General features: G+C 40.7%; 1 protein-coding gene across 4 annotated transcripts in view; it reads right to left on the bottom strand.

The window, feature by feature from the left end:
- RGS20 (regulator of G protein signaling 20) overlaps positions 1-26,855 on the bottom strand; it is an 88,661-nt gene that overhangs the window by 16,399 nt on the left and 45,407 nt on the right. For all 4 annotated transcript variants that reach the window (XM_049103904.1, XM_049103905.1, XM_025477741.3 and 1 more), the window contains one exon: positions 4,827-4,975. In XM_049103904.1, coding sequence (XP_048959861.1) covers positions 4,827-4,975 — 149 coding nt within the window. The remainder of the gene's footprint in view (positions 1-4,826; positions 4,976-26,855) is intronic.

Raw genomic sequence — 26,855 nt, 5'->3', positions numbered from 1 at the left:
GTATCTGCATGACTTCGTTGATAAAATGAAATGCCAGAAGGCCATGAAGCAGAATTTTGAGAAAGATAATACAAGGGCTTAGAAAACATACTTCCTTTTAATTTTCTTAAAAATTGACTCTACTAGGGGGGCACCTGGGTGGCTCAGTTGGTTAAGCATCTGACTTTGGCTTGGGTCATAATCTTGGGGGTCCTGGGATCGAGCCTGGCGTCGGGCTCCAAGTCAGGCTCCCTGCTTGGTGGAGGATCTGCTTTTCCCTCTCTCTCTGCCTCTTCCCCTGACTCCTGCTGTTTTTCTTCTCTCTCTCTCAAGTAAATAAATAAAATCTTAAAAAAAATAAAATACACTCCAGTAGGTATTATCAACATGGAAAAATCTCAAAAGCTGTATGCTTTTGAGTGGAGATGGAAAGGGGAGAGATATAATCCCAAGCAGACTCCATGCTGAGCACAGAGCTTGATGTGGGGCTCGATCCCATGACCCTGAGATGTGACCTGAACCAAAATCAAGAGTCAGATGCTTAACTGACTGAGCTCTCCAGGCACCCCACAACTTATATTCTTTTTTCCTCCAGCACATATATTTAAATGCTGTATGGTACTGCACTGTGTAACTACACTGCAATCTATTTATCCATTCTCCTGTTCATGCACATTAGAGACATTTTCAATTTTTCTCAATCAGATTAATGCTTCAGTGAATCCTCTCATACATATCTTTTGCTTGTGTGCAAGAGGTTTTTTTAAGGTAGAGTATTATATTTAGGTGGCGTATATTTAACTCTCATGTATCTGATCCTTGTTTATAGGAGCACAAATAGATTCTGTTTCATTTCCTTTGCTTATTTTTCTTTTGGTTATTATTTTCTTATTCATCTCCTGAAGTTCTTTCTTTGTGTGTTCTAGGTTTATATTCTTTGTTTGCTAATGTCTTGTAATTATCTTCTCTCAGTATGCTCTATGTGTTCATTTTACTTCCGATTTTTTGCTAAACCCATATTAAAAAGTTTTATTCAGATAAAAATCGCACACTGTAAACTCACAATTTAAATGGTACAAGTCGGGCAGCCCGGGTGGCTCAGCGGTTTAGCGCTGCCTTCAGCCCAGGGCCTGATCCTGGAGACCCAGGATCCAGTCCCACATCAGGCTCCCTGCATGGAGCCTGCTTCTCCCTCTGCCTGTGTCTCTCCTCTCTCTCTCTCTCTCTCTCATGAATAAATAAATAAATAAAATCTTTAAAAAAAATAAAAATAAATGGTACAAGTCAATAGTTTTAGTACACTCATACAATTGTGCAACCATCACCACAGTTTTAGAACAGTTTATCACTGCAAAATGAAACTATACACATCAGCACCAACTCCCATTCCCCCAGGCTGAGGCGACTGCTATCAACTTTTTGTCTCTGTGAATTTATTCCAGATGTTTTGCGTTAATGGAATCATAGGGTATGTGGTCTTCTGTGTCTGGCTTCTTTCACTTAGCATGATCTTTTCAAGGTTCATCCATGTTTTAGCAGTTTCAAGACTTCATTCCTTTTATGGTCAAATCATATTCCACTGAATGGATACACCACATTTTGTTTATCCATTCATCAGTTGATGGACCTTTGGGTTGCTTCCACTTTTTGGCTAGTGACTGCTATACATATTCATGTACAAGTCTTTGTATAGAGTATGTTTCTTTTTCTCTTGTTAGACACATTTTTATATTTTAATATAGTCCTATTTGTGAATCTTTTTAAAAAGTAATTCTTCCCAATGCCAAAATCAGAAATATATTATCCTGTATTTTATTCTTGGCTACTCACATTTAGGCCTTTAAACATCTGGAATTGATCTTCAATTCAATGGGGTGGGGTGTAGGGGTGTAGGGAGAGACTGGGTTTTGTATGTGCTGCAATATAGGAATAGAAGTATTTTTTGGATTTGGATACCAGGTAGGGTGACCCACTTCCCGAGTTTGCCTGGGACTCATGGGTTCTCTGATAGTGCTAAAACCAAGACAGTCTTGGGCAAGTGGAATGAGCTAGTCACCCTAACTCCAAGTATCTTGGCATTCATAGAGTAGTTCATTCTCTCTTGTTAAAACCACTTTTGTCATATGTTGATAGTTTTCTATGTTTCTGTTATCTTCCATCGATGTGGAAAGTCTCTGTTATACTTCTGGCTATTCAAGAATGCCATTAATTTGGAAAGAAAATGTAATTTTTTCCTAAATCAGAAATTATTTGATTTGTCTATCATTACCATGATATTGTTTACAACTTTAGATTTACACTTATTAGCACAAATTAAATATGTTTTATAGCTGTATTCGATCCATTCCATTCTGTGTCCATGATTGTTACTTGTTTCCCATGACTACCCTGTGGGTTCACTTGTTCTTCCTGAAGTACATTCTTTCTTAGTGCTTTTAAGGGAAGGTCTGAAGACAGCTTTCTTGGTCTTTGTATGTATAAAAATGTCTTGTCTTAACCCACACTCTTGAATTTGAGTTTGACTAAGTTTTCCATTATTTTTCTCCAGTTCTTTGATGACATTGCTCTATTGTGTTCTTTTAATTGAAGTATAATTAATATACAGTGTTATATTAGTGTCAGTTGTACACTGTAACAGTTCAGCATTGTTTCTCATTACCCTGTTGTCTGTTACATACGCACACAGTATGTGCTGCAGGAGTGTTGGCTATGATGAGGATGGCTAAACATAGTTTTATAATTTATTCACCATAGTTGAATGCCAGTGGAAGGAGTCTGCTCTGGTAACAGCATGCCACCACCGGCTATGCTCACACCATCAGTCCCATACACTGTTCAGGTCACAGCCTCCTGTGTCCCTTTAAGGCAGTAGAGAAGGGAGGGGGTAAACAGGAGTTTCACCCACACCTGAATATCTCCGCATCTCTCTCACACAACCATCTCTCTCTCACTATCTCACTGAAACTGATTAGCAGAGTGAAAGACTCTGCTAGAGTGAAATCCCTTCACCATTGGTGGGTCTCCCCACTGTGTTGGGTGGGTCCTGGACCCCACATGTGCAGGGTATGGCAACTTGTGCCTCTCTTCCAGTTTTCTGTTGAATCCTTCAGATTCCTACTCGGGGCTGAAGCCCTGCCTTGAGTCAGACTGCTTAGCTCCTGCCAGTCCCACATCCCCCATATTCCTGCTTGTGTCTGGGATTTTGTTCTGAACAGGCCAAACACCCACCATCATGATCCCATCAGTCCTTGGTGTATTGTATTGCTGAGTCCCATCCATCAGATAGGAACTTCTTGGAAGTTAACACTAGCTCAAGTCAAGCAAGAGACCATGTTTTCCTGGACATTTAATTTCAGTCTCCACCTGTTTCACCCCAATTACAACAGTCCTGTCACTGTTCTTTTTTTTTTTTTTTTAAGATTTTATTTATTTATTCATGACACAGGGAGAGAGAGAGAGAGAGAGGCAGAGACATAGGCAGAGGGAGAAGCAGGCTCATGCAGGGAGCCTGACATGGGACTTGATCCTGGGTCTTCAGGATCAGGCCCTGGGCTGAAGGTGTTGCTAAACCGCTGAGCCACCCAGGCTGCCCCTGTCACTGTTCTTGAGAGCTGCACTATCACCTGGTCTTCTCTACTGGACAGTGATCTTGGTCCAACTTGTGGCCAAGCCTACATAAATATAGAATAATTTTTAAAAACCCTTCTCTAAGATTTTATTTTTATTTTTGAGAGAGAGAGGGAGAGAGAGAGAGAGAGAGAACATGCATGTGCAGGGGTGCAGGCAGAGGGAGAAGCAGACTCCCGGCTGAGGCCCTGTGGGACTTGATCCCAGGACCCTGAGATCATGACCTAACCCAAAGGTGGACACTTAATTGACTGAGCCACCCAGGTGCCCAAAATCCAATAATGTAATTGCCTAAAGTTAGGCACACATTTGGTGGGCACTAAGCACTTTTCATAGCCAAGATTTCAGAAATGCCACCTAACATTCCTATGATTTTTAGGTGTAAACTATACACATTTCTCCAGACCTTGACAGTCAAGGATATTTTCCAAATTGTGTATCTCTCTTATGAAGCAAAGATTGTGTATCTTCCTGTACCAGTAAGTTAGCCTATATTTTTATATTCTTCTCTCTGTTAAGCATGTATTTTGCCATTTTTCTTTATTAAAACATGAAATTAATAAAAGAAAAACAGAAGATAAAATCCAGGCTCCTCTACATCACCTTAACTTTTAAGAGCCACCTTAAATCCTTTACAAAACCTTTGTTACCAAGTAGACTGCCTTGAGTTCACTCCTTTCTAACCACCTAGTTGTCATTTCTGCCCAAATATTACCATTTGATCAGCAATGGCCTTAGACTCTCCTTTAGCTGTTTAACACACCACCCTGATTTCAGGGATTTGAATAGAAGTCCCCTGAGAGCTAGAATACAGAGCCTCTTCGTGAGTGTGAGTGTGTGTGTGTGTGTGTGTGTGTGTGTGTTGTTGCTGTTCTTCACAGGTCCCAAATCAGTGTGCCAGGCATATAGTAGTTGTTCAAAAGATACATATGGGGGAGCCTGGGTGGCACAGTCGGTTAAGTGTCTGACTCATGGTTTCAGCTCAGGTCATGATCTCAGTCCAGGTCGTTGAGTTTGAGCCCACATTGGACTCCATGCTCAGCGGGGTCTGCTTGAGATTCTCTCCCTCCACCTCTGCCCTCCCACCCATGCTCTCTACCTCAAGTAGATATTAAAAAATAAAATAAAATAAAAAACACTTAAAGAATTAATCCTAAGCTGGCCCTCCCCAGGGGTACCATTTCCCATTCAGAAGCGCACGGGAGAAGCCCCGATCTTACCAGGAACAGCTGCAGCAGCAGCACCAGCAGAAGCAGCAGGCGTTGGCCCCGCGCTCCCCTGCTCCGGGCTGGCCTGGCGTGGAGCCGGCGGTCTCCTGGGCTGCAGGCATCTGCCGTTTCCGCATCTCTGGCCGCTCAGATCCCATGGGCTGCAACAGTGCAAGCGAAAGGGGGGCCAGTTACCACCACACAAGGTAGGAGAGTCTGCTGTCTGGATCGCTGCGAAAACGCAAGGTGCCTCTCTCCAGGCCATTTCTGCGAATTCTGGCAACATTTGGCGCTCAGAGTCCATTAATGTAGCCAACATTTCGTGTCTGGCATCTGCCAAGCACTGTGAATAGAATGACGGAGTGTCCCTGCCCTAAGGCGCTTCAAGGTCAGGAGAGGAACCAGACGCTGCCATCACCTACTGAGGACATCTGGTGACGAGGAGCGCATTTCTCAGCCCTGGGTTCCCGCTGGGTGGAACTGCCAGGGAGCAGCGGCAGGTGGCAGCTGAGTTAGGGATGCCCCCAAGGCCGGAGCAGGCATCTGGGAGGAAGCCAGGCCGAGAAGGCAAGTGCACTAACAAGGCGGTAAGGGGAAATGTCCTAAGAGGAAGAATGGAACTCCTGGGGGGCAGCCAGGTTCTGAGACCCCACTGACAGGTTCAAGTCATTTTTAATATTTAATTTATTTATTCACGAGAGACACAGAGAGAGGCAGAGACACAGGCAGAGGGAGAAGCAGGCTCCCTGTGGGGAGCTCAATGCAGGGATCGATCCCAGGACCCCGGGATCACAACCTGAGCCAAAGGCAGCAGCTCAACCCAGGTGCCCCTGGTAGGTTCAAGTCTTAACTTGCTCTGAAACCTTGAAGATGTTTCCCTACTCTGTATGTGGACCTAAAGTTAGGTCCTGTGGCTCAGTTACTCCCAGGAAGCAAGGAAGGGCTGTGAACTGTGGCCTGCTCTGATCTGCCCTGCCATCTGCAGGGACAGTCACCCTCACTACCTCAGTGGAGAGCAAGTCATTGCAAACAAGGTCTCTGTCCATCAACCTCCTCTTTTTCTGAAGACCACAGAATGGCTGAAGCAGCACAAGAAGGAGGAATCATCCAGTGCACTTTTACACTTGATACTATTATTCAATTGCTGGTGAAGTAAAAGCAAAAATACCAAAGCTACATCAAAGAACCTTAAATAGGACTTTGGGATTAAATTCTGGATGTGTTATTCCATTCCAACACTAGGTTTCTCTCTTCCAACTATTACTGATTCTTAGGTTCTATTGGACTTTAATTACTACAGTTTTAGTATGGGTTTTTATATTGGGTAGGTAAAATTCTCTTCACAAATTAAAAAAATTGTTTTTGGCTGTTTGTGTTTTTTTTTTTTTCCATCTAGTTGAATTTTGGAATCAGCTTTTCAAAGTCCAGAAATTCCATGTTGGGATTTTGAGTAGGACTACATTGAATTTATAGATGTATTTATGAGAAATGACATCTGTTTTAGTACCTGCCAAATCAGGATGACTCCTCTGGAGTAGCCCTTTTATTTAATTATGCCAAGATGTATTCCAGGACTGCAAGAGAGACGCGGCCAAGCATTCACTGTGCTATCCCACAACGGGAACAACACTCAGAACTCCTGTCCAGTGTCCAGCCCAAGCAGTCCAGGATGCTGGCACTGGGGTGGCTCACTTGTCCAAAGGGTGGAGACAGAGACTTTTGTTCAACTCACAGCCATGCTTTATGGCACCACTGGGAGACAAGCCCCTTTTAATGCCCCTGAGGTAGAAACCTGGGCTTCTTCCTAGGCATCTGTGGCCTTGCAGTAGAGCTGCAGACTAACAATTGTTTCACTTCATTCAGGACACTGAGGGGCAAGGACAAGCAGGCACAATCTCCAAACAAAGATGGCTGGAGCAGGAGATGCCTCCAGGTGATTGTTATTTCCTAAGAGATACTGATGCAACTTGCCTCATTAAAAAGAAAAATCCCAATAACTTCTCAGAAGAAGGAAGGATTGTGACGTGGGAATGTCAATGAGTTTCAAGGGACTACTTTTCTAACATCTTTGCAACACTGGGCCTTCCCAATCAGTACATGGAATATATGTTCATTCAGAGCCTCCCCTGTGTATTTGAAAGGCTTTACTCAAACAGGTCTTGCATATTTTTGATAGGTTTATTTCTGAGTATTTTATAGGTCTTTTTTTGCTGCTTTTGTAAATACTTCTCTGCTTCAAGTTTCTAAATAGTTATTTTGGTGTATAGGAAGGCTACTATATCTGGCCTCCCTGCTGAATTCTCTTATTAATTCTAGTAGTGTTTCTACTGATCCTCTGGGGTTTTCTAGGTGGATGATCATACTGTCTATAAATAGTCACACTTGTTGGTTTACCTTCTGTACCTTTCCAAGTACAGTATCTTTCCTCTCCTTGGTCTTATTTCATTGGTGAGGAAGTTCTGTAAATATTGAAAAGTAGCAGTACTTTTTGGTACCTTGGGCTTCTTCATGCCTTTTGAGAAGACTCATAGCAATTTGCCCATATGTGTGATGTGTGCTGGAGGTTTCTGGGAGAAGGTAATTTTATGAAGTTAAACACATTTTCTTCTATTGTTTACATAGTACAAAACAAGTTGTGTCATTTATTTATTATTTATTTATTTATTTATTTATTTATTTTATTTTACAGAGAGATGGAGAGTGTGAGTAGGGGAGGGGCAGAGGGAGAGGGAGAGTGAATCTCAAGCACTCAGCATGGAATCTGATACCAGACTCAATCTCAGGACCATGAGATCATGATCTGAGCTGAAACCAAGAGTCAGCTGCCCAACTGACTGAGCCACCCAGGCCTCCCACCCCTGTTTATTAGTTAACTTATTTTATTTGCTTGTACACACCTCATTCTTTGTATACCCCAGGAAGACTTAATGGTTTAGTGAGCAAACTCTGAGAGAACATCACACAGTTGTTCATGACTAAATATATTCTCCGAAACCAAAGACAAATGTCATCAAAGTCTGTTCTTACACATTTTTGAGAACAGCTTTATTGAGGTGTAACAAGCATAGAGTCTGCACATGCTATTTAAAGGGTATAATTTGATAAGTTTTGGCATGTTAATATACCTGTGAGACTACCACCACAACAATCAAGACCACATCATCCACTGCAAGTTTCCTCACACCCCTTGGGAATCCCTCTTGCCCTTCTCTCCTGCTCCTGCCTGCTCTAGCAATCACCAATCTGCTTTTTCCCACCATATGTTAATTTGAATTTTTAAAGAATTTTATACAAATGGAATCTTTTTGTCTGGCTTCCTTTACCCAGCATGATTATTTTATGATGGTTATGTATATCAATCATTCATTCCTTTTTAAAAAATTTCTGAGCAGTAGTTCATAGTCTAGATGTACACAATTTGTTTATACATACACCTATTGCTGGACTTACACCTTATTGATGGTTCCTGAAAGGATTATATATATAAAAGATATTGTCTTCTTTTGAACACAGCAGTCTTTTATCAATCAATAGGAGAGGTGCATGTTGCTGAGATTGCATTAAAATTTACAGTACTCTATACAGTTGTAATGTTTCTAGTTTGTTCTTCCACATTGAATAATGCTTGATGATTATGGTCTTTTGGTATTTCTTGGACAAATCATGGTTGTTAACCACTTTCCTCACTTATAATTCCTTTCTTTTCTCAGTGTTCCATGTTCAGTTTATCTTTATAGAGTTTCAACTTGGCCTCATAACATAATCCATTTAATTTTTCTTCTGTTTAATATTAGAATTTCTTAAAAAAAAAAAAAAAGAATTTCTTGTATGATTTCTTGGAAATCTTACACTCAGTTCAGTAATTCTGACATTCTGAATCATTTAAAACTTCAGATAAACAAAAAAACATATGCTATTCCTATAAAATCTATGAGCAACCTATCCCCCTCTCAGTTCCAAAATTTCTAAATGGATAGATGATTTTCACTCAAGTATGAGGTGCTGGAGTGTTCAGTGGAGGCAGTAGTTAGTCTTGAGGATTTATGCCCTGCTGAGCCATGGTGGAATAGGAGAGTGTGAGAAAAGGCAAAACGTGTTAATAAAAATCTGAATATTAAATATTAACAAAATGTTGATAATTGTGTCATTAACACAGGGACTTTGTTATACCTTCCTCTCTATACTTTTTAAGATAGTAAGCTCATAAACTGAGGGGAGGGGAGAAAGAGGGAGAAAATCTTTTTTTTTTTTTTAATTTTTTATTGGTGTTCAATTTACTAACATACAGAATAACCCCCAGTGCCCGTCACCCATTCACTCCCACCCCCCCCGCCCTCCTCCCCTTCTACCACCCCTTGTTCGTTTCCCAGAGTTAGCAGTCTTTACGTTCTGTCTCCCTTTCTGATATTTCCCACACATTTCTTCTCCCTTCCCTTATATTCCCTTTCACTATTATTTATATTCCCCAAATGAATGAGAACATTAATGTTTGTCCTTCTCCGACTGACTTACTTCACTCAGCATAATACCCTCCAGTTCCATCCACGTTGAAGCAAATGGTGGGTATTTGTCATTTCTAATAGCTGAGTAATATTCCATTGTATACATAAACCACATCTTCTTTATCCATTCATCTTTCGATGGACACCGAGGCTCCTTCCAGTTTGGCTATTGTGGCCATTGCTGCTATAAACATCGGGGTGCAGGTGTCCCAGCGTTTCACTGCATCTGTATCTTTGGGGTAAATCCCCAATAGTGCAATTGCTGGGTCGTAGGGCAGGTCTATTTTTAACTCTTTGAGGAACCTCCACACAGTTTTCCAGAGTGGCTGCACCAGTTCACATTCCCACCAACAGTGTAAGAGGGTTCCCTTTTCTCCACATCCTCTCCAACATTTGTGGTTTCCTGCCTTGTTAATTTGCCCCATTCTCACCGGTGTGAGGTGGTATCTCATTGTGGTTTTGATTTGTATTTCCCTGATGGCCAGTGATGCAGAGCATTTTCTCATGTGCATGTTGGCCATGTCTATGTCTTCCTCTGTGAGATTTCTCTTCATGTCTTTTGCCCATTTCGTGATTGGATTGTTTGTTTCTTTGGTGTTGAGTTTAATAAGTTCTTTATAGACCTTGGAAACTAGCCCTTTATCTGATATGTCATTTGCAAATATCTTCTCCCATTCTGTAGGTTGTCTTTGAGTTTTGTTGACTGTATCCTTTGCTGTGCAAAAGCTTCTTATCTTGATGAAGTCCCAATAGTTCAGTTTTGCTTTTGTTTCTTTTGCCTTCGTGGATGTATCTTGCAAGAAGTTACTGTGGCCAAGTTCAAAAAGGGTGTTGCCTGTGTTCTCCTCTAGGATTTTGATGGAATCTTGTCTCACATTTAGATCTTTCATCCATTTTGAGTTTATCTTTGTGTATGGTGAAAGAGAGTGGTCTAGTTTCATTCTTCTGCATGTGGATGTCCAATTTTCCCAGCACCATTTATTGAAGAGACTGTCTTTCTTCCAATGGATAGTCTTTCCTCCTTTATCGAATATTAGTTGACCATAAAGTTCAGGGTCCACTTCTGGGTTCTCTATTCTGTTCCACTGATCTATGTGTCTGTTTTTGTGCCAGTACCACACTGTCTTGATGACCACAGCTTTGTAGTACAACCTGAAATCTGGCATTGTGATGCCCCCAGATATGGTTTTCTTTTTTAAAATTCCCCTGGCTATTCGGGGTCTTTTCTGATTCCACACAAATCTTAAAATAATTTGTTCTAACTCTCTGAAGAAAGTCCATGGTATTTTGATAGGGATTGCATTAAATGTGTATATTGCCCTGGGTAACATTGACATTTTCACTATATTAATTCTGCCAATCCATGAGCATGGAATATTTTTAAGAGGGAGAAAATCTTAAGCAGGGTCCAGGCCCAGCATGGGGCTCCATCTTACTACCCTCAGATCATGACCTGAGCTGAAATCAAGAATTGGACGTTTAACCGACTGAGCCACCCAGGCAGGCACCCCCTTCCTCTCTACATTTAAATATACTTGTTTGAAATTTTTCTTTAAAACATTTATATACAATGAAATATTACTCAGCCACCAGAAAGGATGAATACCCACCATTTGCTTCAACGTGGATGGAACTGGAGGGTATTTTGCTGAGTGAAGTAAGTCAACCAGAGAAGGAAAATCATATTATGGTTTCACTCATATGGGGAATATAAGAAATGGTGAAAGGGATTATAAGGGAAAGGAGGGGAAATGAATGGGAAAAATTAGAGAGGGAGACAAACCATGAGAGACTCCTAACTCTGGGAAATGAATAAAGGATTGCAGAACGGGAGGTGAGTGGGGGGATGGGGTGACTGGGTGACGGGCACTGAGGGGGGCACTTGATGGGATGAGCACTGGGTGTTACACTATATGTAGGTAAATTGAACTTCAATAAAAACAAAACAAAACTTTTTAAAATATTGAACTCTATCAATTAAAATATCTATTGAGAATATGTATCTATTAAGAATATGAATTTCCTCCTTTGAATAGTTAATGAAACAAATTAGATTAATGAATTTTTAAATTTTGAATCACCTTTATCTTATTTGATAAACTCTTCTCGGGTCTAAAAGATGGTTATTCTTTTTTTAAAAAAAAGATTTTAAATTTATTTATTCATGAGAGATGCAGAGAGGGAAGCAGAGACATAGGCAGAGGGAGAAGCAGGCTCCCTGCAGGGGGCCTGATGCGGACTCAATCCCAGGACCCCGGGGACCACAACCTGAGCCAAAGACAGATGCTCAACCACTGAGCCACCAAGGTGCCCCTCTTTTTTTAAAAAAAAATTTTTTTGTTTATTTATTTATGAGACAGAGAGAGCACTAGAAGGGGAGCAGGGCACAGAGGGAGGAGAAAGCTCCCCACCAAAGCAGAGTGCGATCCCAGGACCCTACGATCATGACCTGAGCTGAAGGTAGATGCTCAAGCGACTGAGCCACCTATAAGATAGTTATTCTTCTATTATACTGCTGAAATTGATTTGGTAATATTTATAAAGAATTTTTAAAAATCAATCTTTTTTTAAGATTAAAGATTTAATTAACTAATTTATTTGAGAGAAAGACAGAGAGTGGGAAGGGCAGAGGGAGAAGGACAGAGAGAATCTGAAGCAGCTCCATGAAGTTGATATGGAGCTTGATCTCATGACCTGGAGATCATGAGCCGAAACCAAGGGTCTGGCACCCAACTGACTGAGCCACCCAGGCACCCCTATGTATCTTTATTAGGAAATTATTTTTGTCCTGAGGACTTGCAGAGATTGCCTGCAAAATTACTGAAATCTCTCGAGTGGCTTGTTAACTATGTCTTCAATTTCTTCCTTGATTTGTTTTCATTTTCCTCCTTTCTTTGAGTCAATATGGTATTTTTCATCTCCTGTTTAAAAAACTCATCCATTTCACCTAGTTTGCAAATTTACTGAAACTCATTATTAATAGTCATCTTATCACTGTCAGATGATTTGCTTTAAATTACTGTCTGCTTGTTTAAAAGACAAATGTGTAATTGCTTATGGGAGAGTTGCATATTTGGTGTCACTAAATATTTGTAGAGAATTTTTCATTGTGATAGCTGATTAATACGAGGCCTAAAAACATATATTAAATGAATACTATCTATTTATAAGATTTTTTAAATATGCCATTGGTATGTATTAATTGGCTCGGTCCTTTTAGATACCAGCATATGATCTGATTAGCCAAACTAGCTTCATGTATCTTTTTTCCTTTGCCTCACCATATTTGTGGGAGAACGCTGTACACATTTTATTTCCATTTGTCCTTTCTTTTTTTAATCATATTGTATTTCAATTCAAATAATTAACATTTAGTGTATCATTAGTTTCAGATGTAGAGTTCAGTCATTCATCAATTACATAGAACACCCAGGGTTCATTACATCACGTTGTCTCCTTAATGCCCATCACCCAATTACCCCATCCTCCCAGCCTCCATTTGTTCTTTCTAAATAACATGGACTCAGAGCTTCCTTATCATTGCTTTTGTCTTCTTCTTCTGGCGAGTGTCTGGCATAGACTGTTGGGCATCACTTCAGTGTCTGTGGGGATGACTCAAGCATGTCACAGGCATAATGCCTCAGTAACTAGCTTCCCTTTGCTGGAAAGGTTGTGTGAATGCAAAACCAATGTCAGATGCTTTATTTTTTTTTTTAATTTATTTATGATAGTCACAGAGAGAGAGAGAGAGGCAGAGACACAGGCAGAGGGAGAAGCAGGCTCCATGCACTGGGAGCCCGATGTGGGATTCGATCCCGGGTCTCCAGGATCGCGCCCTAGGCCGAAGGCAGGCGCCAAACCGCTGCGCCACCTAGGGATCCCTGTCAGATGCTTTATTCTATAATTTATGGCATTTAAAAATCAGCTTGAGGAAATGGGAATAATAGAGGTTGGCAATTTATTAAATATTCAGATCTTAACCAAAAGATAATTCTACTCAAATATGGCTTTTCCAAATACCTAGGATCCTGGCATTTAAGAGAATTTTTTCAAAGTTCAAGCAAAATCCAAAGCAAACTCTTAATCTTGATCACAGTCTTTTGGAATCTTGATCACTAATTTGGAATCAAATTAACGTAACTATAATTAGCTCAGAAAAGTTATTATTTTTTTTTGTTAAACTTGGTGCTTAGATTCCATTAATAGCTCTTTATTTTCATTATAGTTTCTAAACTCTGAAAACAGAGTTTTAAATATTCAGATCTTAACCAAAAGATAATTCTACTCAAATATGGCTTTTCCAAATACCTAGGATCCTGGCATTTAAGAGAATTTTTTCAAAGTTCAAGCAAAATCCAAAGCAAACTCTTAATCTTGATCACAGTCTTTTGGAATCTTGATCACTAATTTGGAATCAAATTAACGTAACTATAATTAGCTCAGAAAAGTTATTATTTTTTTTTGTTAAACTTGGTGCTTAGATTCCATTAATAGCTGTTTATTTTCATTATAGTTTCTAAACTCTGAAAACAGCCATTTTTGAATTACGTATTGGGAATATGATGACACACCAAGTAATGTATGAAAAAAAATCTTATCTCTTAAGACCTAAGGCCGAGCTCCTGTTAGAATCATAGACAAGGGTATAGACTCATAGACAAGATCCCAGTAAAGAAGAACCAAGAGGGATCCCTGGGTGGCGCAGCAGTTTGGCGCCTGCCTTTGGCCCAGGGCGCGATCCTGGAGACCCGGAATCAAATCCCACGTCGGGCTCCAGGTGCATGGAGCCTACTTCTGCCTCTGCCTGAGTCTCTGCCCCTCTCTCTCTCTCTCTCTCTCTCTCTCTCTGTGACTATCACAAATAAATAAAAATTAAAAAAAAAAAAAAGAACCAAGAACCTTAGAGGGCATAAAATCAAAATCATCCCTAGCAATTCTTAGGAAATGATCCTGCCATCAGGGGACATTCAGGGGCCTGAAAGTTAAATATTTCCTTGAAGGAAACCAAAATCCGAAATCCCAAATGGAACAGCTTCTGAGTTCCATTTTCTTTGACAAATCTTGGCTCTTGACTCCCTTTGGGCAGCACTCCATTATGGATCATGAGTGTATGAAAATTAATTATGGGAAACCTTACTAACATGGAGTGGGGAGACCAGAGGGGGGAGCTCTCACCCCTTACCAGTTGATGTCAATTACAGGAAGTACTGCCAATTAGAGACTCCAACAGAAGATCTTCAAACAGAAAAGAAAAATCAATTACAGGCCACAACAGGAAAAGATACACATTGCATCTCCAGAAGAAATCAACTACCCAGCAACTGGGCCAATGAGAAACCCTCATCACCCTGGACTCTTGCTTTTCTCAAGTGGACTTTTCTACAAAACAACCCCTCCCCCAACTTCCAACTTCTCCATAAAACTACTCTCTTTTGTTAGACTAGCCTCTGGGTTTTTGCTGGCTTGCCTGTCCTAAATTGCAATCTCTGCTATTCTCAAATAAATGTGTTTTTGCTGGTAAAATAACTTTTATTTTTATCACTGTAAATTTCATCAGTTTGTTTTCATTTCCATTATTCTGTATTTATCTTTCTTGAAAACTACTTTGTTAGTTTTCTCACCTCTGGCACTAACTTTTTAGTTTATTTTCCATCATTGCTGTTTTCTAATTAATGTAGTTTGGTCTACACATGTTTATCCAATTACTGCTTTGATTGTAACTATAAGTTTTGATGTGTGGCACTACTGGTTAACAAGGAGCTCAGACCTAATTTAAGCTCAGATTTCTTTTTATCCAAGGTTTTTCAGAAGTTTCTTTTTAATTTCTTGAGTGGCCTTGTCATGAGCTTATATATATATATATATATATATATATATATATATATATATATATATATTCAATTTATTAAAAAAATTTTTTATTGGAGTTCAATTTGCCAACATATACACCCAGTGCTCATCCCGCTAATTGCCCCCCCCTCAGTGCCCATCACCCAGTCACCCCAAACCCCTGCCCACCTCCCCTTCCACTACCCCTTGTTCATTTCCAAGAGTTAGGTGGCTTATATATATATTTGCATTGATTAGAAAACGTGGCCTCTAGGACTTCACCACTTTTGAATATAGTGTGATTTTGGGTAACTTTATTCAAGGTTTAAAAAGATGTAGCTTTACTTACCTTTAGTTTTACATTTTCCAGAATGCCATATAAATGAAATAATATAGTACAAAGCCACCTCTAGAATTTTCCATTCATTTTCTGGGATCATAATGTCATTGGCTGGAAGAACCCAATAGCCTGGTCACTTGACTCACAGCAGAATCATTACCTCCCAAACCAATGGTATCTGACTCTTTAAATATTTAGGAAAGATTTTTTCTTTTTTAAAGATACATTTAAATTTTTTTTTTTTTGTCAGAGAGAGAGAGCACAAGCAGGGGGAGCAGCAGACAGAGGGAGAGAAGCAGGTTCCCTGCTGAGCAGGGATCCCCATGCAGGACTTGATTCCAGGACTCTGAGATCATGACCTGAGCTGAAGGCAGACTCTTAACCAACTGAGCCACTCAGTGCCCCCAAATATTTTGGAAAGATTCTTTACATTGTAATATAGATAGGAAGGCTGTCAACACATTGAAAACATCAAATGTTTCACAAGAAAGGTGATTTATGAGCACAAGGAACTGTTCTGCAGCCCCCTTATCTGAGATAAAGAAGAGTGGGAATGTTTTAAAACATTAAAATATCCAGTCTGAAACCCTGCGCCTTTTGATGGGGTCATTAAGCCCGTTCACATTCAGAGTTACTATTGAGAGATATGAGTTTAGTGTCATCATGATATCTATTCAGTCTTTGTTTTTGTGGACTATTCCACTGAACTTCTTCTTAAAGGGGAATTTTAAGAGTCCCCCTTAAAATTTCTTGCAGAGCTGGTTTGGAGGTCACATATTCTTTTAGTTGCTGCCTGTCTTGGAAGCTCTTTATCTCTCCTTCCATTTTGAATGAGAGCCTTGCTGGATAAAGTATTCTTGGTTGCATGTTCTTCTCCTTTAGGACCCTGAATATATCCTGCCAGCCCTTTCTGGCCTGCCAGGTCTCTGTGGAGAGGTCTGCTGTTACCCTAATACTCCTCCCCATAAAAGTCAGGGATTTCTTGTCTCTTGCTGCTTTAAGGATCTTCTCCTTATCTTTGGAATTTGCAAGCTTCACAATTAAATGTCGAGGTGTTGAACGGTTTTTATTGATTTTAGGGGGGGATCTCTCTATTTCCTGGATCTGAATGCCTGTTTCCCTTCCCAGATTAGGAAAGTTTTCAGCTAGAATTTGTTCAAATACATATTCTGGCCCTCTGTCCCTTTCGGCGCCCTCGGGAACCCCAATTAAACGTAGGTTTTTCTTCCTCAGGCTGTCGTTTATTTCCCTTAATCTATCTTCATGGCAGGACCCATCTATTTGCTGTCTACAAGAGACTCATTTTAGACAGAAGGACACCTACAGCCTGAAAATAAAAGGTTGGAGAACCATTTACCATTCGAATGGTCCTCAAAAGAAAGCAGGGGTAGCCATCCTTATATCAGATAAACTAAAATTTACCCCAAAGACTGTAGTGAGAGATGAAGAGGGACACTATATCATACTTAAAGGATCTATTCAACAAGAGGACTTAACAATCCTCAATATATATGCTCCGAATGTGGGAGCTGCCAAATATATAAATCAATTATTAACCAAAGTGAAGAAATACTTAGATAATAATACACTTATACTTGGTGACTTCAATCTAGCTCTTTCTATACTCGATAGGTCTTCTAAGCAAAACATCTCCAAAGAAACGAGAGCTTTAAATGATACACTGGACCAGATGGATTTCACAGATATCTACAGAACTTTACATCCAAACTCAACTGAATACACATTCTTCTCAAGCGCACATGGAACTTTCTCCAGAATAGACCACATATTGGGTCACAAATCGGGTCTGAACCGATACCAAAAGATTGGGATTGTCCCCTGCATATTCTCAGACCATAATGCCTTGAAATTAGAACTAAATCACAACAAGAAGTTTGGAAGGACCTCAAACACGTGGAGGTTAAGGACCATCCTGCTAAAAGATAAAAGGGTCAACCAGGAAATTAAGGAAGAATTAAAAAGATTCATGGAAACTAATGAGAATGAAGATACAACCGTTCAAAATCTTTGGGATGCAGCAAAAGCAGTCCTAAGGGGGAAATACATCGCAATACAAGCATCCATTCAAAAACTGGAAAGAACTCAAATACAAAAGCTCACCTTACACATAAAGGAGCTAGAGAAAAAACAGCAAATAGATCCTACACCCAAGAGAAGAAGGGAGTTAATAAAGATTCGAGCAGAACTCAACGAAATCGAGACCAGAAGAACTGTGGAACAGATCAACAAAACCAGGAGTTGGTTCTTTGAAAGAATTAACAAGATAGATAAACCATTAGCCAGCCTTATTAAAAAGAAGAGAGAGAAGACTCAAATTAATAAAATCATGAATGAGAAAGGAGAGATCACTACCAACACCAAGGAAATACAAACGATTTTAAAAACATATTATGAACAGCTATACGCCAATAAATTAGGCAATCTGGAAGAAATGGACGCATTCCTGGAAAGCCACAAACTACCAAAACTGGAACAGGAAGAAATAGAAAACCTGAACAGACCAATAACCAGGGAGGAAATTGAAGCAGTCATCAAAAACCTCCCAAGACACAAGAGTCCAGGGCCAGATGGCTTCCCAGGGGAATTTTATCAAACGTTTAAAGAAGAAACCATACCTATTCTCCTAAAGCTGTTTGGAAAGATAGAAAGAGATGGAGTACTTCCAAATTCGTTCTATGAAGCCAGCATCACCTTAATTCCAAAGCCAGACAAAGACCCCGCCAAAAAGGAGAATTACAGACCAATATCCCTGATGAACATGGATGCAAAAATTCTCAACAAGATACTGGCCAATAGGATCCAACAGTACATGAAGAAAATTATTCACCATGACCAAGTAGGATTTATCCCTGGGACACAAGGCTGGTTCAACACCCGTAAAACAATCAATGTGATTCATCATATCAGCAAGAGAAAAACCAAGAACCATATGATCCTCTCATTGGATGCAGAGAAAGCATTTGACAAAATACAGCATCCATTCCTGATCAAAACTCTTCAGAGTGTAGGGATAGAGGGAACATTCCTCGACATCTTAAAAGCCATCTATGAAAAGCCCACAGCAAATATCATTCTCAATGGGGAAGCACTAGGAGCCTTTCCCCTAAGATCAGGAACAAGACAGGGATGTCCACTCTCACCACTGCTGTTCAACATAGTACTGGAAGTCCTAGCCTCAGCAATCAGACAACAAAAAGACATTAAAGGCATTCAAATTGGCAAAGAAGAAGTCAAACTCTCCCTCTTCGCCGATGACATGATACTCTACATAGAAAACCCAAAAGTCTCCACCCCAAGATTGCTAGAACTCATACAGCAATTCGGTAGCGTGGCAGGATACAAAATCAATGCCCAGAAGTCAGTGGCATTTCTATACACTAACAATGAGACTGAAGAAAGAGAAATTAAGGAGTCAATCCCATTTACAATTGCACCCAAAAACATAAGATACCTAGGAATAAACCTCACCAAAGATGTAAAGGATCTATACCCTCAAAACTATAGAACACTTCTGAAAGAAATTGAGGAAGACACAAAGAGATGGAAAAATATTCCATGCTCATGGATTGGCAGAATTAATATTGTGAAAATGTCAATGCTACCCAGGGCAATATACACGTTTAATGCAATCCCTATCAAAATACCATGGACTTTCTTCAGAGAGTTAGAACAAATTATTTTAAGATTTGTGTGGAATCAGAAAAGACCCCGAATAGCCAGGGGAATTTTAAAAAAGAAAACCATAGCTGGGGGCATCACAATGCCAGATTTCAGGTTGTACTACAAAGCTGTGGTCATCAAGACAGCGTGGTACTGGCACAAAAACAGACACATAGATCAGTGGAACAGAATAGAGAATCCAGAAGTGGACCCTGAACTTTATGGGCAACTAATATTCGATAAAGGAGGAAAGACTATCCATTGGAAGAAAGACAGTCTCTTCAATAAATGGTGCTGGGAAAATTGGACATCCACATGCAGAAGAATGAAACTAGACCACTCTCTTTCACCATACACAAAGATAAACTCAAAATGGATGAAAGATCTAAATGTGAGACAAGATTCCATCAAAATCCTAGAGAAGAACACAGGCAACACCCTTTTTGAACTCGGCCATAGTAACTTCTTGCAAGATACATCCACGAAGGCAAAAGAAACAAAAGCAAAAATGAACTATTGGGACTTCATCAAGATAAGAAGCTTTTGCACAGCAAAGGATACAGTCAACAAAACTCAAAGACAACCTACAGAATGGGAGAAGATATTTGCAAATGACATATCAGATAAAGGGCTAGTTTCCAAGATCTATAAAGAACTTATTAAACTCAACACCAAAGAAACAAACAATCCAATCATGAAATGGGCAAAAGACATGAAGAGAAATCTCACAGAGGAAGACATAGACATGGCCAACATGCATATGAGAAAATGCTCTGCATCACTTGCCATCAGGGAAATACAAATCAAAACTACAATGAGATACCACCTCACACCAGTGAGAATGGGGAAAATTAACAAGGCAGGAAACAACAAATGTTGGAGAGGATGCGGAGAAAAGGGAACCCTCTTACACTGTTGGTGGGACTGTGAACTGGTGCAGCCACTCTGGAAAACTGTGTGGAGGTTCCTCAAACAGTTAAAAATAGACCTGCCCTACGACCCAGCAATTGCACTGTTGGGGATTTACCCCAAAGATACAAATGCAATGAAACGCCGGGACACCTGCACCCCGATGTTTCTAGCAGCAATGGCCACGATAGCCAAACTGTGGAAGGAGCCTCGGTGTCCAACGAAAGATGAATGGATCAAGAAGATGTGGTTTATGTATACAATGGAATATTACTCAGCTATTAGAAATGACAAATACCCACCATTTGCTTCAACGTGGATGGAACTGGAGGGTATTATGCTGAGTGAAGTAAGTCAGTCGGAGAAGGACAAACATTATATGTTCTCATTCATTTGGGGAATATAAATAATAGTGAAAGGGAAAATAAGGGAAGGGAGAAGAAATGTGTGGGAAATATCAGAAAGGGAGACAGAACGTAAAGACTGCTAACTCTGGGAAACGAACTAGGGGTGGTAGAAGGGGAGGAGGGCGGGGGGTGGGAGTGAATGGGTGACGGGCACTGGGTGTTATTCTGTATGTTAGTAAATTGAACACCAATAAAAATAAATAAATAAAAAAAAAAAATAAAAAATAAAAAAATAAAACATTAAAATATTTTTAAATATTTTTTAAAATGTTTTATTTATTTGAGAGCGGGAGAGGGAGAGAGTGCCGCATGAGCTGGGGGGAAGGGGCAGACGCTTAGCCCAGTGACCACCCAGGCACCCCTCCCCCGATATTTTTTTGAGCCTGTTCAAATGATTGAGTTTGTGCCAGGAACAAAGGTCTCTTCCTCATGAGCCACTTCTGTTCCTGGATCTCGCACTGCTTGCTGAGCTCCCACTGCCAGAGGCACCCATCCGCCTCAAAGGAAGAGAGGTGGGATGCCTGGGTGGCTCCGTTGTTGAGCATCTGCCTTCCACTCTGGGTGTGATCCTGGAGACCCGGGATCGAGTCCCACGTTGGGCTCCCTACATGGAGCCTACTTTTTCCCTCTGCCTGTGTCTGCCTGCCTCTCTCTCTCTCTCTCTCTGTGTGTGTCTCTCATGAATTAAAAAAAAAAAAAAGAGGAACGGAGTTTATGCTCCAGGAATATTTTCTGTGCTGCCGCCTCAAGAGACACACTCATTTCCCTGTTCTGCAATAATATTTCTCAGTACTTAGCAGAATTTGCTCTTAATTTTATCCTGATTTTGGTCTTCCTGCTTTTTAAGTTTCTATAGGCTGGAAAAAACATTTCCTAACATTATTTTGTCCTGGATGCAGCCTGGTTTTTCACAGATACCACCTTTTGACCCTGCCACAGGGCAAGCACATCCACAGTGTGCTCCACAGCCATGTGGCAGAGGGCTGAGTGTAAGCCTTCTGCAGGTTCTGCACGTACTGGTTCTGAAAGTTGGGTGCTCACATGCAGGGGGCAGGGGAAAGATCCAGGTCCCACTCAGATGGGACCTAACTTCTGAACAACTGTTAGAATCGAGTGAACAGGCTGGGGAAAGGGGAATGTTCAAAGTCCTTACATAGGTTGGAGGGAGGTGCACATCCGGTATGATGAGCACCGGGCTTCCAAGACCCGAAGGGGGTTGATTCTGAGGGTGTTTGGCTTTGAGGCTGGTTTAGCCACAGGAAGGCTCTCTCATTCAAGAATCTACACCAGGGAGTTTGAAAAACAGACCAACTGAAATCAACAGGGACCGTTCCTCTCCTGAACACTTCCTGGGTTTAGCTACTTGGTCTGAAAACAACCACAGGTGAACACAGCTTTCTCTGAGTCACAGAGTCCAAGTGTTAACACCAGATTGCCTGATGCTAAATAAGTCACCATCAAACGCACCACCTGCCTAAAGGCTTTCACCTGTTATTATTAGCTGCTGGGAAATAAGGTGAACCCAGGTCCACAGTGATGTTTCTATTCTGTTTAGCTGGTTCCCGCAATAAAAGTTTCAAGTTTGAGGGAATGTCGGCACATTACCCTGTGGTACAGTCATCACCAGAAAGAAGTCCAACCCACTCCACCTCATGAAATATTAATAATGAAGATCTAGAAGTTACTTGCACTGACTTCAAATGGACCAAAACTCCAATCAGAGCTGTATCTTCCACTTTATAAGGCATGGAGAGCTAACAATTTTTAGTAGCTCGTAGGCTGGTGGGAGATCTTAATTCTTCCTCTGTGCAAAACTATGAGTTTTCAAAAATTTCTTCCTTTGGTTTTATAGTCTGAATAATTTGGGGCTATTTTAAGAAAAAGCTAGTTCATTGTTCTAGAAGGGGGAGTCAACTGAAAGCTTACTGATAACAATAGACATTTTAGAATTATAATTACTTCCAGATGGATGCTTACACAAGTCCTCACCTCTTAAAAAAATACATGAAGTGTGTTATCATCTGCTTTGCAGTGACTCTGAATGGAAATCTTTACTCCTCTGTCTACGTACCTGCCGCCAAGCTTAAGACTATAATTGTAATGTCTTTCTCTTCTTTTCTGTTACTAAATGGACATATTTTATAACCCGACGTTTACGATTGTTTTTGGGAAATATCAGAAATAATAAGAGTATGATCTAAAGGAAGTTAATCAGTTATACATGTTTTAACTTGTTCTTTCTTAATACCAAACAACAATTAACATTTTGCAAGTACTGACTGAAATCTTCATCCTGGACTTTCCTTATCCCAGGAGATCATGGGAATTTCTAAAGGAGATTGTAGATGGGCACATTCCCAATGATAACTTAGCTCAGGGACACCTCGGAAACACGTATGAAAATCTTGGTCTATGGGGCTGCTTTAAAGAATTTTCGAATCATTAAGGAATGTGTCAGTCATTAACAGTTTGCATGAGAATTTCTGCCAGTGTCTTAGTGTTTCTCAGCAAGGAAAAGTCCCTCTAACAAGAATGTATGAGCTAATTGTGGCAAATTATAGAAAAAAAAAACCATGACAACATAGTTGCAACATGGAAAAATTAATATACAAATTCAAACTTATTTTCATGGATAAACCTACCCATTTTCTTCCTGTCCTGATCTTGGTAGGCAGCATTGCTGTCTATCCAGTTAAGAAAGCTTGAAGCCACCCTTCACTTCTCCCACTTCTAATTTGTGGCAAAGCCAAATAGAGTCTCTTCCCAAGATGTCTTTCACATCCATCCCCCTTTCTATCTCCATGTGTCTCAGCCCTAGTTATCCTCTCCAGCTTTGGATTATGAAGGCAGTCTCCACATTACTCTGCCTCCATCTGGCCTTGGATCACTAGAAAAAGGGTAAAATTCTGGAAGGAGCTATAAGAGAGTTTCCACTGCCTTTTTTCCCTCTGTGGTCTTTCTTTTTCACTCCTTCTGAGGCAATGTTTTAGGTGGTACTTGGTAGGGAAGGAGTTGACTTTGGGATGATCCTGCTTTTGCTTGGGAGATGCTTCTTCATTTTGGATGAAGATAAGGCTGGCGAACTGAAGAAGCACAAGTTATCTGGGGCACCTGGCTGGCTCAGCTGGAAGAGCATGCAATTCTTGATCTCAGGTTCATAGTTCAAGCCCCATGTTGGGAATAGAGATTATTTAAAAAGAAAAAAACAGGGGGGTTCCTGGGTGGCTCAGTTGGTTAAGGATCTGACTCTTGATTTCAGCTCAGGTCATGATCTCAGGTCTGTGAGATTGAGCCTCATAGTGGGCTTACTGCTGGGTGTGGAGCCTGCTTAAGATTCTCTCTCCCTCTGCCCCTTTATCCCTTTCCTCCCTCTCTTAAAGAAGAAGAAGAAGAAGAAGAAGAAGAAGAAGAAGAAGAAGAAGAAGAAGAAGAAGAAGAAGAAGAAGAAGAAGAAGAAGAAGAAAGAAGAAGAAAAGAACAGTTTTTCTGATGTTGCTCTGGGTTAGGCTCTGAAGAACCATGAAAGAAGGAGCATGGACAGTACTAGGTTATCAGCTAGGTCATCAGGGAAAGATCATGGGCAGAAACTGGGCAGGAATGTGGTCTGCTTCTCATAGTTTCTTGTGTCCTATCTCTCAGGGACCTAACTGATGTGGAAGGTGGCTAGGTGGGGAGCAGATGTAGTCAAGGTTAATGTTAATTCTGGGACTATGTAACCAGCATTCCAGTTAGTCAGATTAGACACATTTTACTAAACTGATATTTCTTTTCCTATAACAATTGTTGGACCTCTCATTTGTTCACCATATCCAAAAGATTTTAAAAAGAAACCTACATCAATATGGTGATTTTTTTTTCATGATGGTAGAAGAGCAGTGTCTAGCCTACAGGAAGCACTAGAAATAATATAAATACATGTCAAACAGAACACACGTATTTATATATGTACATATATACCTATCTATATAAATATACATACATGTATACACACATGCACAATAATGACAGCACAATGGCTTAATAAATTAACCTGCCCATTTTCATTTAGAGGAAATAAATTGCCAGTGTATGAATGGATATCACATGATCCCTCTGTCAAAAATATAAAAATCAGTCATTTTTGTTTTTACATTTAAAACTTCAGCTTTTTTGGAGTGCCTATGTGGCACAGTCAGTTAAATGACAGACACTTGACTTCTTTCCACTCAGGTCATGAATCTCAGGGTCGTTAGATGGGGTCCCGCAGGCTTTGCGCTCAGCACAGAGTCTGCTTAAGTTTCTCTCTTCCTCTCCCTCTGCTTTTCTCCCCCGACCCCTGCACTCTCTCTCTCCAATAAATAAATAAATTTTAAAAAATTAAAAGTTTAGCTTTTTCTTCATTTTCATAGCAATATCCATACCCTAATAATTAGTGTAACAATACCATGCAGATTTAGCCAACTACAAAAACACAGCGAATGGCACCTGTACACACACCTCCGAAGAGCTAAAATGATGAAGAAAATGCCAAGTGATGGTGATCATATAGAGAAAATAGATTGCTGATGGGAGTGCAAACTGGTATAACCACTTTGGAGCACTCACATTCGTGAGCGCTGACCACATACACACCCTCGGACCCAGCCATTGTAGTCCTTAGTATACATACACTCCCCAGAAACACTGCGCCGAAAGCATGCATTAGGGCGTTCTTGAATGTACTCACATCTAAAACGACTCAAATGTTCATCAGTGGTAGAATGGATAAGTTGTGGTATATTCATTCACACAACAGACTGCTACTCAGCAATGATGGCTCTACCGTTACCGCAAGATGTGGATGAATCTCACCAACAATGTTGAGTAGGAGAAGCCAGATGAAAAAAGACTACACATTGCATGACTCTATTAAAAGAAAAATTCAGGCCCTGGCAAAACTCTTCTGGCAAAACTGTTCTCCGCTGTCAGGAGTCAGAATAGTGCTTCCCCTTGGTGAGGAGGTTTCTGAGGACTTGTCATGTGCGGCCGCCACACTGTGGGTGAGGGTTACAGGGGTGTGTGGAGGTGGTGAGGACCGGCCAAACCATCTGTGCACTTTTCTGTTTGTGTGGCATGGTTTTAAAGAAAGCTAAAATGATAACAAGGAAGGCTAGAAGACATGATAATGGAAGAAGGGCAGAGCAGAGGTTTATAATTATTATCTGGATGTCTGTCACCTGCCAGGGCGTCTGACTTCATGGTGCACAGGGAACACGAGGCAGGGGAGCTCGCCCCGGGCGACCTGCCAGCGTGAGCAGCATGCATGCCAGACTCCAGACGCATGCTCGCCTCCTCCCTCCTATGGAAGTGTTCCTCTTACTGCAAGATGTTTGCCTTGTGCTTTCAACATTTTTGACCTGTTTGTCAAAGGGCCAGAAAGCATATGGAAAAGGAACTTTAAAAAAATGTGTAACAGTGATTGGCATGGTGTCTGTTTCATACAGAAATCCTGCAAAGTTCTTGGCACAAATCTGGAGCCCAATAAGCATTGTCATGGCCTTGCAAAAGGTTTTTGTGAGCTCCAGCATTGTGGGATATTGTCAACAGACACTGTGAGAAATAGTGGCAAGGTATGCTTTTAACATCCTGCCTGGACACTTTGTTTTACACCTTCTCAGATGTGGAAAATATGCTGAATCTATGTGTGATGGCGCAGTAGGAGGATCAGGCAAAGAATGACTTGATTAGGGAGACCTGGGTCGTTCAGTCAGTCAGGCATCTGCCTTGGGCTCAGGGGTCCTGGGATTGAGCCCCAAGTGGGGCTCCCTGCTCAGCAGGGGAGTCTGCTTCTCCCCTTCCCTCTACCCCTCTACACTCTCCCCTTCTTGTGTTCTCTCTTTCTCAAATAAATAAACAAAATCTAAAAAAAAAAAAAAAAAGAATGACTTGATTATAAATCTAGGATGAAAAGGTTAAAAATATGACCATGTTGTTTGTTTTCAAAGGCTTTTCCTGCTGAACTCATTTCACATTTATTGGGCTCCACCTGAAGCAGTCTGTGTTGCAGGCAGGGGGGCCTCTGGGGTAAGCCTGACTGTTTCTGTCAAGGGCTTACATTCTAGTCAGAGAAACACAAAACCATGACAACAAATAGGTAAGAGAACTTGAAGTCTGAGAAGTGCTGCGAAAATGCTAAAATGGTTGATAGCCTATAGCATGATGAGGGATAGTGGCCAGGGAAGGTCTCTGAGGTGAGAGCAATGATATGGAGGCGGACACACAAATATGGTTGGGGGTGCTTCTAAGAAGGAACTGTAAATACAAATGATCCTGGCCTGTTCCTGGAACATGGAAGGGTAGTTAATGATGAAAGGGTGGAGGGTGCTGAGGACTCGTGAGTTAGGGAGATGAGAAT

This window comes from Canis lupus, chromosome 29 (genome assembly GCF_003254725.2).
Source record: "Canis lupus dingo isolate Sandy chromosome 29, ASM325472v2, whole genome shotgun sequence".
Lineage (NCBI taxonomy): Eukaryota > Metazoa > Chordata > Mammalia > Carnivora > Canidae > Canis > Canis lupus.
Note: the sequence above shows the minus strand (reverse complement) of the source record. Positions and strands in the feature narration are given on the sequence as shown.